The following is a 14,546-nucleotide window of genomic DNA, read 5'->3' as shown; positions in this document are numbered from 1 at the left end:
TCACTCAAACTTGCAGTACAGCAGTAAAGAGTGATTGAAGTTTATCAGAGCACAAGTCACATGACTGGGGGCAGCTGGGAAATTGACAAAATGTCTAGCCCCATGTCAGATTTCAAAATTGAATATAAAAAAATCTGTTTGCTCTTTTGAGAAATAGATTTCAGTGCAGAATTTTGCTGGAGTAGCAGTATTAACTGATTCCTTTTGAAAAAAAAATTTCCCCATGACAGTATTAATTTAAAGATAAATCTGAATTGAAGGAGGAATTTGGCCAAACTCAAAATGATCAGCTATATTTCACCAAACGTCTCCCCTTTAAGAGAAACCACAGGTCTAACCAGCCACAGGTATGGACTGAACCTCCTAGGGGTGTTATAAGTAATTAAGCAACAGGTGTGAGAGTAGACGTTTCACGTGGTTGTAATTTGCTGTTCACTGGGAAAATATCTTCTGAATGACCAGATTATTTACTCCCTGCACTCTAAACACTGTATTTTGCTGAAGTAAGCTGTTTTATATTTTGGATTTGTGTTGCTGAATTCAAGCCTATTTGTCTGTTGCCATTTTACTGCTGCTGGATAAGCTCTCTTGAGTTCACTCTGGTGTGGTATTTATGGTGTAAATCCCAATGTGATCCCCCCCAAACTTCAAAACTCTTCTGACTAATACAGTTTTTATAGTCTAAACATTAGTCCTACTATAAATAAAATGATTATCCAATGCATTAATTGGCATTTTAATATTAACACCATACCATGTGCTAAATTCCTTTGATAATCTAACATAATGAAATGTTCCTAAGATCTCTTTGGTAAAGCTAAGACTTAGCTAAAAAAAGAGGTCTGAGGATACAGATCTGTTAATATTTCAGCACCAAGAGGCCTATTTACTAACATCTGAATTTCTTTTCTTTCACGAATCTCTAAAAATGTGGGGTATTTCTTTAAAACTTGAAAAGATTTATTCAATGTAAAAACCACGAAAAACTCAAAGATTTGCCAGGTAAAAGCTGTGGAGGTCCTGTAGAAGTCAACGGGAGCTGTGCTGATCTTAGTGGACCATTTTTAATCAGTTTGGATTTTTAGTGGTTTTCTGATTTTTTCCGCTAGTAATTGTCCAAAAAACACAATTTCTTAGAGGCTTTAGAAATTTTTATATATTTTTAGGGCATCGTTCAGTTTTTTTTCACTTGTACATGTTATATTCAGATGTTTTAATAGATGTAATTTGTGATTTTAGAGAAATCGTGGTAATCGTTGATTGAGTGGATATCTGGGAAGGGGTAACATACTGAATTTGGAATCAAACCTAAATTTTGGCTATAATATTGTTGGTCACTTATACTGGCCTTGGGATTGACAACTCATGGAGATTATACAATTCAGAGGTTATTGTAACAGAAAAAAACTATTGAAAAATCATTCTTAATTAACAAATGTCTTCTTTTATTATATAAAAATAAGACAGTGTTTTCTCCTTCCCTTTATTGCACTTACAGTACTTTGTTGTTACTTACATGGAGTGATTTGAAGAGTAACTATGATTTGTCCTGTATTTGTCCGGCACTTGCTATAGGCATTGTTACTTCTTACTTATGTTCTAGTCCTTTGGGTCTAATGTTATGGCTGATGGTAAAAAAAAGTATTTATGCCAAACAATTAGACTTAATATTAATATAAAACCCAGTTACGTATTATTAGGTTCAAATAAATAGTTCACCAGATATTTATAATAACCATAACCTCTCCCGCATCTCCTGAAGAAATGGGTACTGTTTTTTTTATTGTATATGTTTGGAATCATAGGGAATAAGGATGTCACACATGAACTTCCAACAGAAAATGAACAGGGGGTTTATCAAGTTTGAGATTCAATGTGGCAGTGTGGCATATAACCGGGCTAAATGGGCAAACTGAGCATCCAGATTAAAATTAATAACATAAGGGACATGTACAATGGGGTATCAATTGGGTATGGCTAAGGTCAACCTCTGTTTGGACAGAAAAGGTCAGAAATAATGGCATCAACATACATAATGGAGTTTAATGTTCTGTATAGTATTCAGGGTTATTTGAACCATCAAGCAACAAAGAGGTCATTAATTAATGCAACAAGTCAGAGCTAAAAAGTGGCACTTAGTCCAGTTGGCAGAGGAAAAGGAAAATAATTGAACCACATAAAATAATTGCATTGAAATGTTTCAGAACTATGGAAAATAACAGAATGATATCCCTACAAATTCAAACTACAAGAATATGGTTTCCCTATACCCATAGGCCATGTTCCATACTAAAAATTATTTGGGAGAAAAAATGGCAGATGTTTCAAAGTAGTTATGGCTAACAGTGATGCCAGATATTAATCCTAGTACTCAGTGAGTAAATGAGTTTAGTTGAAATGCTGTTTCTCCTTTGAGTATTTCTTCACAATGCATTTTTCCTTCAGGAAATGTCCATGAAGAACCAGACGTTGATCAGTGAGATCTTTCTTTCGGGATTTCAGAATCTCCACAACTTCAAGATTCCTGTCTTCACTGTGTTTCTTCTGATTTATATTATGACAGTTTGGGAGAACGTCCTCATCATAATGTTGGTGTCATTGAGCCGGAATCTCCAGTCCCCCATGTACTTCTTTCTCCGACAGTTGTCCCTATGTGATCTACTGGAGTCCTCCAATACTGCACCTGTCCTGCTAAAAACTATAATCAGTGATGGTGTCACAATGCCCCTTGTTGGCTGTATCACTCAACTGTACTTTACTGCCTACTCTGTAACCTTTCAGTCATTCCTTCTAGCAGTAATGTCCTATGACAGATATGTGGCCATCTGTAACCCACTGCGTTACTCTTCTATAATGTCCCACAGGGTTTGTATAGAAATTATCCTCATGTCTTGGATAATTAGTATTTGCTCTACATTGGTAACCTCAAGTCTCATAGGAACCCTACAATTCTGTAACCAGAAAAATATCAACCATTTTTTTTGTGATCTGGATCCTCTTTTAGAACTTTCCTGTTCCGACACCTTCTTTGCGAAAACAGAAGCTACTTTAATGTCTATCCCTGTGGTTGTTTCCCCCTTTATACTGATCTGTGTATCATATATGTGTATTGCCCATGCAATCCTAAAGATAGTGTCCAATACCGGGAGACAAAAAGCCTTCTCCACCTGCAGCTCCCACTTGGCTGTGGTCTCCATATATTATGGGACTCTCATTTCTATTTATTTGACTCCTTCCAAAAATCAATCACAGAACAGAAGCAAAGTTCTGTCTCTGATGTACACTGTAGGGATTCCTTTTATTAACCCAGTAATTTACAGCTTGAGAAGCACAGATATTAAAAAAGCTTTGAAAATGCCGTATAAATAAAATGTCAATGGAACAGTTGGGAGTCAAAAATAAAAAGCTGATATCTATAAGATTAATCTCTTTATCTCTTTACTTCTTTTTATTAAATTTGATGACATGACTGTTTAAATAAATTCATTATTATTGTTTTACTAAACTAAATTTGACAAGAAACCTAATTACATTATCCTGTGTCTTCTGCTGGGAACTATATAGGGCTAAGCTTGATTGTTGGTAATTCGCTTACCAGAAGCTTATTATTAAGCAAGATTCCAAGACAAGGTTGTTCAGAATAAATCTTTTTGTCTGAGCTTATAGGCCCTTTGAAGGGCATTTAGAGTAAGTACAGTGGTTTACAGGAATTTCCATAAATAGCATAAACCTTTCTGCCCCAGGGCAGAGACAAATATTCAGAGACAAATATTCAGAGACAAGCAACTGGTTTCCTAGGTGCAATTGGGGCAAGCATTGTGGTCTATATCTGCCAACTGCAGACAGGGTGTAAGGCACGCTTACCCTTCAGAATCTAATTAGTGTCCATTGTTAGGTCTAACTTGTTTAGTTCCTGGGTGCTTATTCTATGTGAATCTTATTGTGTATCCTGGTTTTGACCCTTGCCTTCCTGCCTGACTATTCTGAACTCTGCAATCCAGACCCTATCCTTTCTAACCTTGCTTAAACTCTGCCTGTACCGACCCCGCCTGTTTTTCCCCCCGTATTGTGTGACTTTATGTCCTTAATCCTTGGTAAACAATTGTGCCCCTTTGCTCATCCAGAACTCTTGCTTGTCTCCTCTCTTATTAAGACCTGGCGGCATCTGAGTAGCTGAGGGCTCCTCCCGAGGCCAAAGGCGGCTACTACAGGTGGAAGCAGAGCCATGACCAGGGAGCCTAGCACTTGTTCTGAATTTAGGGTGCTGATCATGACAGTACAACGGGCCAATAAGAAGGAAGAAAATGAACCCCGAAGGTCTTGCTACCGATATTCTTCAGACCATTGAGCTGCTTCACTTGACCCCCCCCCCCTCCTGCACCTAGAGGAACAAGAGGGGAAACATGACTACATAATTCAAGGTCTGTGTTCTCTCTCAGAAAGGCTAGATGTAGTTCAGCAAGCCTCTACTTTGGTTCCTGATGGGTCTTCCCCATCATCTACCCTAGGTAATAGAGGTAGTTCTCATGAACCTAAAATCCCCTACCCTGATATGTTTAGTGGGTATAGGAGTATATTTTTTGCTTTTGAAGAGGCATGCTAGTTGTACCTCAGTTTTTTCCCTCACACTTGTTCTACTGGTGAGGATGAAGTAAGGTTTATCATGACCTTACTACAAGGTGAACCCCAAGTTTGGGCACTTAGGTTACCCACTAGTGATGGGCGAATTTATTCGCCAGGCGCGAATTCGCGGCGAATTTGCGCGATTCGCGTCCAGCGAATAAATTTGCGAAACGCCCGCGAAAATTCGCCGAAAAAATTTGCCAGCGTAAAAAATTTATTTTTTCGAAAAACGGACGCCGGCGTCAAAAACGGGCGCCGGCGTCGAAAAAACGGGCGCCGGCGTCAAAAACGAGACGCCGGCGCCGTTTCGCGAATTTTTCGCCGTTTTGCGAATTTCGCGCGAAATTCACGAATTTTTCGGCGAAGCGAAACGGTGCAAATTCGCCCATCACTATTACCCACAACTGACCCTGCCCTTTTTTCCCTAGAGGTATTTTTCATTACCATGGCCATGTTATACGATGACCCAGATCGTGCTACCTCTGCAGATTCCACGATTCATAACCTCCGCAAAGGGAAAAGAGTAATTGAGTACTGTATGAAATTCCGCCACTGGTCGGTTGAAACTGGGTAGAATGATACAGCAGGTGGGGCTTTCTGACTTTGTCAAGGATAGCCTGGTTAATTACCCTCCTTCATCCACTTTGGAAGTAAGCCATCCAAATTGATAGGAGGCAAAGGGAAAGGTGGGTTGAAGGGGATACATATTTCCCTACTGTATTTAATACTGATGAATCACCAACTCCCTCATTTCCTATTCCTACCCATGCAATTGGTGCCCATGCGTTTGCCCCCTGGGCAGAGGGCTTGTAGGTTATCCCAGGGTCTGTGTATATATTGTGGGAATAAAGGTATTTTCTTAAAATATTGTCCTAAGAGGCCGGGAAAACGTCAAAGCCTAAATTGAGAGGGGGAGCCATTTGGATCAAGAGATTTCCTCTCCCCAATTTGCCTGTAAAAATTGGTACCTATTGTTTTGTCCTGGCCTGAGGGTTCGGTTAAAGTTTCGTTTGGTGGATTTTGGTGCTGGCTTTACATACTGCCTTCGGATAATATTGCGTATATATATAACGTATAATATTCCCATTATTCCCCTTATACCTCTTATAACAGTTTCAGCAATTGATAAGAGCCCACTCGGGTCAGGTCTGGTGACCCTAAAATCCAGGGCATTGTTCATGTGTATAAACAATATACATTGTGAGAAATTATCTTTTCACATTCTTGATGGTTCTTCATCTCCATTAATTCTGGGGTTACAGGTACACAATCCCCACATTGATCAGGTCACTGGGGAGGTTAACTAGTGGGGGTCTAAGTGTAAAGATTCTTGTCTAGTTTCTACTCAGATGGTTACTTCCTTGGAGGAACTCCCTTCTCTTAACCCCTCTGTAATGCATCATTCAAAGACTTATTCTGGGGTACATGGTTCCCTTTCGGCAGCTACGTCCACTCAAAAAAGAGCAGCCAATAAGTCCCGTAGGGAGGTATCCCAATATTGGTTTTGGTTATCTACAGTGATTATTAAGCTTAAAATGTCCATCCTTTAAGTGGGGGCCCAGGTTTATTGGTCCATATCCTATCATGGAGATTGCTAACTCTACCTCTGTCTGTCTGAAGCTGATGGATCCTCTGCTCAGTCGGGCCTGTGATATAAGAAACTATACTTCTTACAGTCACATTGGCTAAACATTGTCATTTTTTTTTGGTATACTCTCCACTTTTCCAAGCAGTTTGGGTCTTCCCTGGCTTTGCTAGAGAGCACCATGGAGTGATCCACTTCCGTCTTCTTCTTTCTTCAAATTTCCCAGGGCAAACAAATGCGCAGTTGAACTAAATAGCTGATTTTTAAGTTAAAGTTCGGCTTTTCGTTCTACTGGTCATGCACACCTTCTACCACTCCAGCAGGTTCTGAAGTTTCTTTGCTTAAAAGAAGGATCATGTCAGGCCTCTACTGAACTTCTTGCTCCTTGTTCTTGGGACTTTGATCTTCTCTCAGAGAAGGGAATGAATAGGAGACAGACATTTGTACAAGAAACATTCACTATAAAATTATATTTTTTGTGCTCTTAAATTCATTCACTGAAAATAAGGCCAAAATTGTGAAGCCTGACACAGCATGCAAAGTGCAAATAAAGGCCACAATCACCTGTTTTTTTTTTTTGCTTATTGCACATGGGAAAGGTTTATAGCATTGATACAACTTCAATTAACCCAACACAGAATTGACACCAGGAAGTGGTTGGAGAATGGCCACAGCTTTTATTAACAAGTGATCAGAATTCCATGCATCTTAAAGCAATTGATATACCATAAACCTAGCCAGTCTTGCTTAACAATTCAGGCGCCTATATGTTTAAATTGGCTCTGACTAATTACCAATCCATGAGCCTATGATTTGACAATTAAATATCGTCCAAGCCAAGACAATTTTACTTCCTAAAATTAGTCTTGACCAACCTCCATCTCTCTATTGTGCTCTTAATGTCATGTGACTCAAAATATATTATAAACTTCGCAAGGATCGATCAAGACTGCAGGTTAACTGCTCAAACTTAGTGTTTATTGTTTAACACAACATGTTTCGAGTCTCGTAGGACTCTTTGTCAAGTGTATAACAAGATGTGAAAAGGCATATAATATAGTGTTTCACAGGAAATGACATAATAAAGTGAGTGCCCGCCCTCCAATGAAAAAAAGGGGAAAAAAAAAAGCAACTTTTTTTGGAAACAATGTTTGAACAACAGTTTGCTACAACGTAAGTCCTGTCCATATTCAATAAAGTTCGTTTTCCAAAAGGGGGGAAGAATTTGTGTTTTCCTTTCAATCTATGTTTGTGGGTTGGTTACTGCTGTCACCGAAGTGCTGTAAAAAAATATATACTGTGAAAGAATAAAAAATTCGACCAATGGGCGAAAAACTAGCACTGCCTAATATGGCCTACTTGCCCAATCTGTCTCAGGAAAATTAGACAATCTGACTCAGACACCTCTCGGACTTAAACATAATTCTACATGGAAAAATTAGCATATTCACTATACGTTACCATAAATGGGAATTCTGAAACTTTCTTATTGCGTGGCTAAGGCAAGGGGTCAGAATCTGGAAGAGAGGTTAAGCATAAAGTTAGTGTTAACACATGAATCACAGGAAACTTTTCACACTCCATGATTCATTTAGCCCTTTAGGATTTACAGTGTTTAACTTTCTAATCCAATACATCTCTCTTTGTGATAATCTTAGTTTCAAATCCCCACCTCTTGGGGGGGTATGTACGACTTCCAAGACTAGCTATTTTAATTGGTTTACGTTGTGGTTCATAACCGAAAAATGTCTAGCTACGGTTGTATCCGTATAGGTTTCCTTTTTAAAGTTCCTAATGTAACCTCGATGTTCTTTGATACGTGATTTAACCTGTCTCACTGTCTGCCCCACGTATGCCATCCCGCATGGGCATTTAAGCAAATACACAACATTACAAGTGTCGCAGGTGGCATAATGCTGTAAGCGTATGGGATTCCCGTCACACGGATGATTGATGGTATCACCTTTAATAATAGATGTACAACAAACACAATTCAGACATGCAAATGTGGCCTTCTTTGGTTTGCCGATAAATCTTTGGGTACGCGGACCCGGGGGATTAACTTCTGATGGACATAGGATATCCCTTAGGTTACTTCCCCTTTTATAACTGAATAAAGGGGTACTAGGGAAACATTTACCTAGAGCATTGTCTTGTTGGACTATAGGCCAGTAGTTACGGATGGTTTTTTCTATAGCCTTACTGTTCATACTAAAAGTAGATACAAACGGTAGCAACCTATTCTCTTTTTTAGGTTTGTATGTAAGGAGTTCTTTCCTGTCAATCTTGTAAGTCTCTTCAATACAATTGTTAATGGACTTACGGTTGTAACCCCTATCTAGGAATCTTTTTTTAAAGTTCATATTTGTCTATATCGGACGAAATCCTACGGGCCCGTAGGAACTGCCCTTTTGGGATTGCTTTAATTACATTGGGGGCATGAAAACTCGTGGGTAACCAACCCACAAACATAGATTGAAAGGAAAACACAAATTCTTCCCCCCTTTTGGAAAATGAACTTTATTGAATATGGACAGGACTTACGTTGTAGCAAACTGTTGTTCAAACATTGTTTCCAAAAAAAGTTGCTTTGTTTTTTTTTTTCCCCCCTTTTTTTCATTGGAGGGCGGGCACTCACTTTATTATGTCCTGTGAAACACTATATTATATGCCTTTTCACATCTTGTTATACATTTGACAAAGAGTCCTACGAGACTCGAAACATGTTGTTTTAAACAATAAACACTAAGTTTGAGCAGTTAACCTGCAGTCTTGATCGATCCTTGCGAAGTTTATAATCAGATAAATGAAGGCCATCCTCACTGTTTAAGCCTTCTCCCCCTTGTTCCAAATCCTGGTGTCTATATGTCAACATATTCAGTGATTTTGTGAAGTTTGAAATAGAAAATTTTAACTTTTTTGACATTTTTCAAGAGATTTTAATGAAGTATTAGCTTTCCAAATCCTTCTAAGAATCACCTCCAACCATACTTATACTGTTTGAGGGATCAAGAAATTGATATGGGCCAGATCCTGCATAATCTGTCTAATAAGACCAATAGTTTTCATTTTTACAATATTGTTACCACCTAAATGGATTATCAATGTGTTCAGCTGACCCCATTGTGTTGAAACAGTATTAATAAGACTTCTGTCCATTTGGCTCCATGAAGGCCCATCCACCTTATGGTTAGTTGGTTTTCTTTGAAATCAAGGTTCATTCCATAGTTTAAGAATTCTGCATGTTGGGTATGAAATGTGTTTTATCTCTATCTGAATCCCAATGACCCAACTTCTTGATAAATTCAATGATGGAACCAGAAATTTGAGCTTGTGAATCCGCTCCTATTCTGAGTTAATATGTTTATAATTGTTTATGGATATCCCTAGCGCTTTGAAGTGTTTCATGAAACTATGGCAAAAATCTGCCATAAAAAAGTTGCAAAGGCAAAATTGTCACCAAGACAAAAAAGTCACCATAAGAAAAACCACCAACTGACTTTAATGCTTTGGACAAAAAAGAAAAAAGTTGTAGAGACAAAATTGTCGGCAAGACAAAAAAGTCATCACAAGAAAAACGGCAATTGTCTTTAATGCATTTGGAGTGAGAAAAAAATGTAGCGAGCTTAAAAAATTGTCACAAAAATCGATGCCCATTGACCAATGCGTTTCTAAATTTTTTTGCAGTTTTGCAAATTTTTCAGCAAAGCAAAATGGGACAGATTTCACTAGTACTCTGCACACAGGGAGTAACCAATTTTTTTTTTTTTACTTGCAACTTACTTGCTTTCAAGGTTAAAACTCCAACCATGGTTGCCTTTTTTTATTGGCCACCACTGGAATCACCTATAGCTGGGAAGTGTGGGAGCTACAACATGGAGCTGGTCACTGGTCCTGTATAACTATAACAAACAATGGAAACTTGTGCTCACCACTCATTTTTAAAACCATTAGGTGGGGGTGCAATGAGGCTGTGACCACAAAATACATATAGACAAATACAAGATTCCTCTGCACTCAACCCATAATCACCTATGCCCCTGAAGAAGCCGTTTTCACGACGAAACGCGTCGGGCAGCATAGGTGGACGGTGGGGGAGAAGCTCCCATCCGTTCCCAACGTAGGTAGGCAGAAATTGTCTTCTTGGGAATGGAAAAACTAAGGGGAGGGTGTAATTACTGCTACTAGGCTGCTAGAAACATTTGTAGTTCGCCTTACTGACTGGCGTTCTGTCACTCCACCGTATACCACCTGATGCAGCTTTTAATTGTTGTTTTTTAAGGCTAATGTCCTGCACTGCCTATACTACTTTGAGGTAGTGGGTCTTCACGTTTTGTAGTGGTGTTGTGTCACTGAGGGCACGGCCCTGTATATTTTTTGGTTTTGTGCTTTTAACGAAATTTATTAAAGGTTACGTTTTAAGTGTCTATTATTTTTTGAAGTTATTTCACTATAACACCCAAACTGGTTTGCTTGGTGGCTTGAGGTTTGGTGCCGCAGACTTATAGGCTCTAATTATCTCAAGCTTCTCTTTATATTTTTTGTGTGTTTGTAAAATAAAAATAACTAACAACAATGCAAGCATAAAACTGCAATAAAATCACAAAAATCAAATACAATTAGACAAATCAATGAAATAACAAAATAACTAATCTGAAAGTGTGGTTGATGGTCAGATTACTCGATCCAATAGTCAGGCAGTGAAATCAACAATTTTCTAGGGAAAATTATAAAAAAAAAAAGTGTGCTTGTGTATGAATGCATAGAGCTCTAAAATGTGTGTCATGTTTGTATCTGAGTGTGTAAATGTGAGCAAGAGTGTGCAAAAGAAAAAAAGCTAGAAAAGTAAAATAAAAGCCAACTTTAGTAAAATGTGTGTAAATTGTGTGTAAATGTGTGTAAATGTATATAAGAAAGGCCACCTACCGTTTCTGTATGCAGGGGGATCTGTGGCAGCATTGAAGCTCCCAGGATCTGCAGAGCCCAGACAGCAGGAAGTGAAAAGGCAGGTGCTGAAGTCAATGATCTTCTCCATGCAGTCCTACATTTTTCCGTGCAGTTCGGTTATAAGTAAGATCCTGCGACGATTGAGTCAAATGTTCAACCCCTTTCCTGCTCCAGTCCTCCTGCTCATCCTCTATCCTGTCCTGTCCTGATCTACACCTGCTTTGTCCTATCCTGTCCTGATCTATGCCCGCTCTGTATTGTCCTGTCCAGGTCTACGCCCGCTCCATCCTGTCCTGTTCTGATCTTCGTCTGCTCCATCCAGTCCTGATCTTCACCTGCTCCATCCTGTCCTGATCTTCGCCCACTCCATCCTGTTCCGCTTTGCAACCATTCCACCCAAACAGACACTATGGCCTCATCACCCTGTTTTTGCCCTTTCCCTTTAGTGTCCTATGGGCAGAGCCAGTTCTTGCCTGAAGGACTCACCTTTCCACCTATGCCTCCACAGCGCCCCCTACCTCACCCTTGACAAGAATGTATGAGATACGTTCTTGGCGCTTAGAGCACTTGCCTGCCAGCACATATGGGATGCATGCTTGGTAGGTAAAGCGTTAATAGACAACCCCCTTAAGGTGGTCATAAATGGGCAGAGTTAAGATGATGATTCAGGTCCTTTAGACCGATTCGGCAATTTATTTGCCCATGTATTGGGCACTCCAAAAGGCCTCCCCAATTGAAATCAGCAAGATTTTGATTGTGGTGGCTTGATTTTTCTGTCTGGTCAAGGACTGCATTGGCTCATTGATGTGGCCCTTGCTCCAACTTTTTGCATCCCCTTCATTGTAATGCGATGATTTGGCCCTAGATATAGTCTGAAGGAAAATTTTCTTGTTTGGCGACCTAGCCAAATGAGCAAATCAAATGAGCAAATCATGTGTGTATGGCCACCTTTAGTGTATGGTGACCAAGTTTTTAGACTCATGGAGCTCTCTAATAAACATCTAAATTAGTGGATATTATGTTCCAGAGATAATTTGGGAATTCTTTACTTTGTGCATCTGCTTGCTGTGCTAGTTCTTTCAACCATTGAAACTGCAGGTGGGACAAAACTTCAGCAATGCAGTTAGAGTATCCTGCAATGTATTTTGCCCTTATCCAGATGATAAATCTTAGAGCTCTAAAAACTATTTGCCTGGGAACTGTTAATATTGGTTTTGACGTAGCAGGTAAATTGTTAATGACCTGAACTATTCCTAAATTATCACAATTCATATAAGAATCCCATAAATCTACTGCAGTTAGCAAAGGAGATAATGCTAATAAAAGAAAGACAGGTTTAACCTTGCTGAATCCAATTACTGGGCCAAATTCCATTAAATTAAGCAGCTTAATCTTTCTGTTGAAACCCCAACCAATTTTCCGTGTAGCAAATGTCAGCTGACCAATTAGTGACTGTAGTGAGTTTGATCTTTTTGGCTATGATAGCAGAAGGAATTTGTTTTTTTTATTTTTTTAAATTTATCATCAGGTGGTTGCCTAAATTCCATGGATTCCAAGATATTGGTGGGGAACGCCATTTTCTCACTGGCTAATGTGGTATATTGCAGGTGAATGTTCCTTGTGGACCTATAAATATAAAAAATATAAAAATTGTCCAGATAATGTATTATAAGCTCAGAACCTGCTGTGAATTAACAGTCCACTCTAAAAATGATGCAAAGATTTCATAATAATGGCAAGACGAATGAACCATCAAAGTGAAAATAATAGGTGATAACATGCTGAGTGGATGGGTTGTAAATGAAAAGCTGATTTGATATCATTCTTGGCTAAACAAGCTCCTATTCCACGGCTTTGTCTAATGATGTGTATGTAATCGAACACAATTTGGAAGAGATTCCATCAGTAACTGATGAACCTGCTAGAAAAGAAAGATGGTGTATTAATCTAAATGTGCTGTTCTCCTTTTTGGGCACTAATCCTAAAGGAGATACACGTAAATTATAAGAGGGTGGTTCATCGCAGGGACCCTCTATTCTATTCAATGCTTTCTCTTTGTTAATATTGGCAATTTTTTTCCTTTAAGATGCCCAGGCTATGATAATACGAACCAAGATTATCAAATATTATAAAGGTTTCTTCCTGAACATAAGGAGGTATCCAAAAACCAACAGAGAACCCCTTTTCCATTAGTGCTGCCTTCACCCTGAGTATACCCTTATGTAAGGGATTAACATTTGTACCTTCACTGGTGTTACTGGGTTTTGGCTGATTTCTGGCCATATGATTGCCTGCTAAATCTTTTATGACAGATCAGTTCTGATGCCTAGGTGCCAGCATGCCCATCCATAGACCAACATCCTTGCTTTTGCCTGAATCTATCCTAGTATATGAACCAGGTGATACCCCCGTAAGACTTATATGCATCAATAATAATATCCATATTATACTTGAACAATCCTGGGGCTAATTCAGGATGTTTAGATGTACAATATCTACAATAATTATAAAATACAATATTATATTTTGTATAGTAAGGTGTGATTGGCTAGGGTAGCTGTAGTAGGACGGCAATCCGAACTTTTCTTTTCAAAAACTGAAATCAGAAACTAAAAAGCAGAATATAAGTTTCATAATATCAACTCGGTGATTTCAGATCCAAAGCAGAAGTTGGTGAGAAGAGTTAAAAACAATGGTCAAAGTTGAAAAGAATGAGACAAACATTGTTTTATCCAAAGTGCCCAGATATTGTCCACAAGAAAAGCAATTAGTTGAGGAGATACCTTTCTCATGTGCAGGCAAAGAAGAAGAAATTCTTTTATGGCAATAAATATTGAATTATGGTTCTACCTGCCTCCTATGGAAACACATTATATCTGACACAAGCCACTGATATTTCAAGGAAGTCCTTAACAAACTGTGAAATCCCAAAGAATCTCTCACCAGCTGGGTTAGAACTAAAAACTCATCTTGACCTTAAAAGAAGCTTCTTGACCATAATAGAAGTTTATTGATGTTTGATAAATCTGTTCTATAATGTTTTTAGTGCATTTGGTCCATTACAACAAGGGGTCTACAAAATTCCTTATTGTCTTCATGGAGATCATGAAGATCATTTTACCATAAGTCAGAGGTACATACATTTCCACTTGAATATTCTTTACCTTAGCATGAATAACAATAAAGCTTTTGGGAGATGAATATAATTAATATTTATGTAATAATTATGACCAAATCTAAGTTCTAGGAACTGAATCAAAGAATCCTTTTGCCTGGGATTAAAAAGGTCCTGGACCAAATAATGAGAAAGGCTCACGGCAACAGTTTTGTAGTCAATATTAACATACAGTGATTCTATATTTGAAATCATTAAACTCAGTGGGACATATTT

At 38.6% G+C, this 14,546-nt stretch overlaps 1 protein-coding gene across 1 annotated transcript; it reads left to right on the top strand.

The window, feature by feature from the left end:
• Positions 1–2,356: 2,356 nt before the first annotated feature.
• On the top strand, positions 2,357–3,369 carry LOC108710519 (olfactory receptor 1468). The gene has a single exon (XM_018251654.2). It carries the CDS (start codon positions 2,449–2,451, stop codon positions 3,367–3,369), a length of 921 nt encoding a protein of 306 aa, XP_018107143.2. The 5' UTR covers positions 2,357–2,448.
• Positions 3,370–14,546: the final 11,177 nt, after the last annotated feature.

This window comes from Xenopus laevis, chromosome 3L (genome assembly GCF_017654675.1).
Source record: "Xenopus laevis strain J_2021 chromosome 3L, Xenopus_laevis_v10.1, whole genome shotgun sequence".
Lineage (NCBI taxonomy): Eukaryota > Metazoa > Chordata > Amphibia > Anura > Pipidae > Xenopus > Xenopus laevis.
The sequence above is the reverse complement of the archived record's forward strand: the minus strand, read 5'-3'. Positions and strand labels throughout refer to the sequence as shown.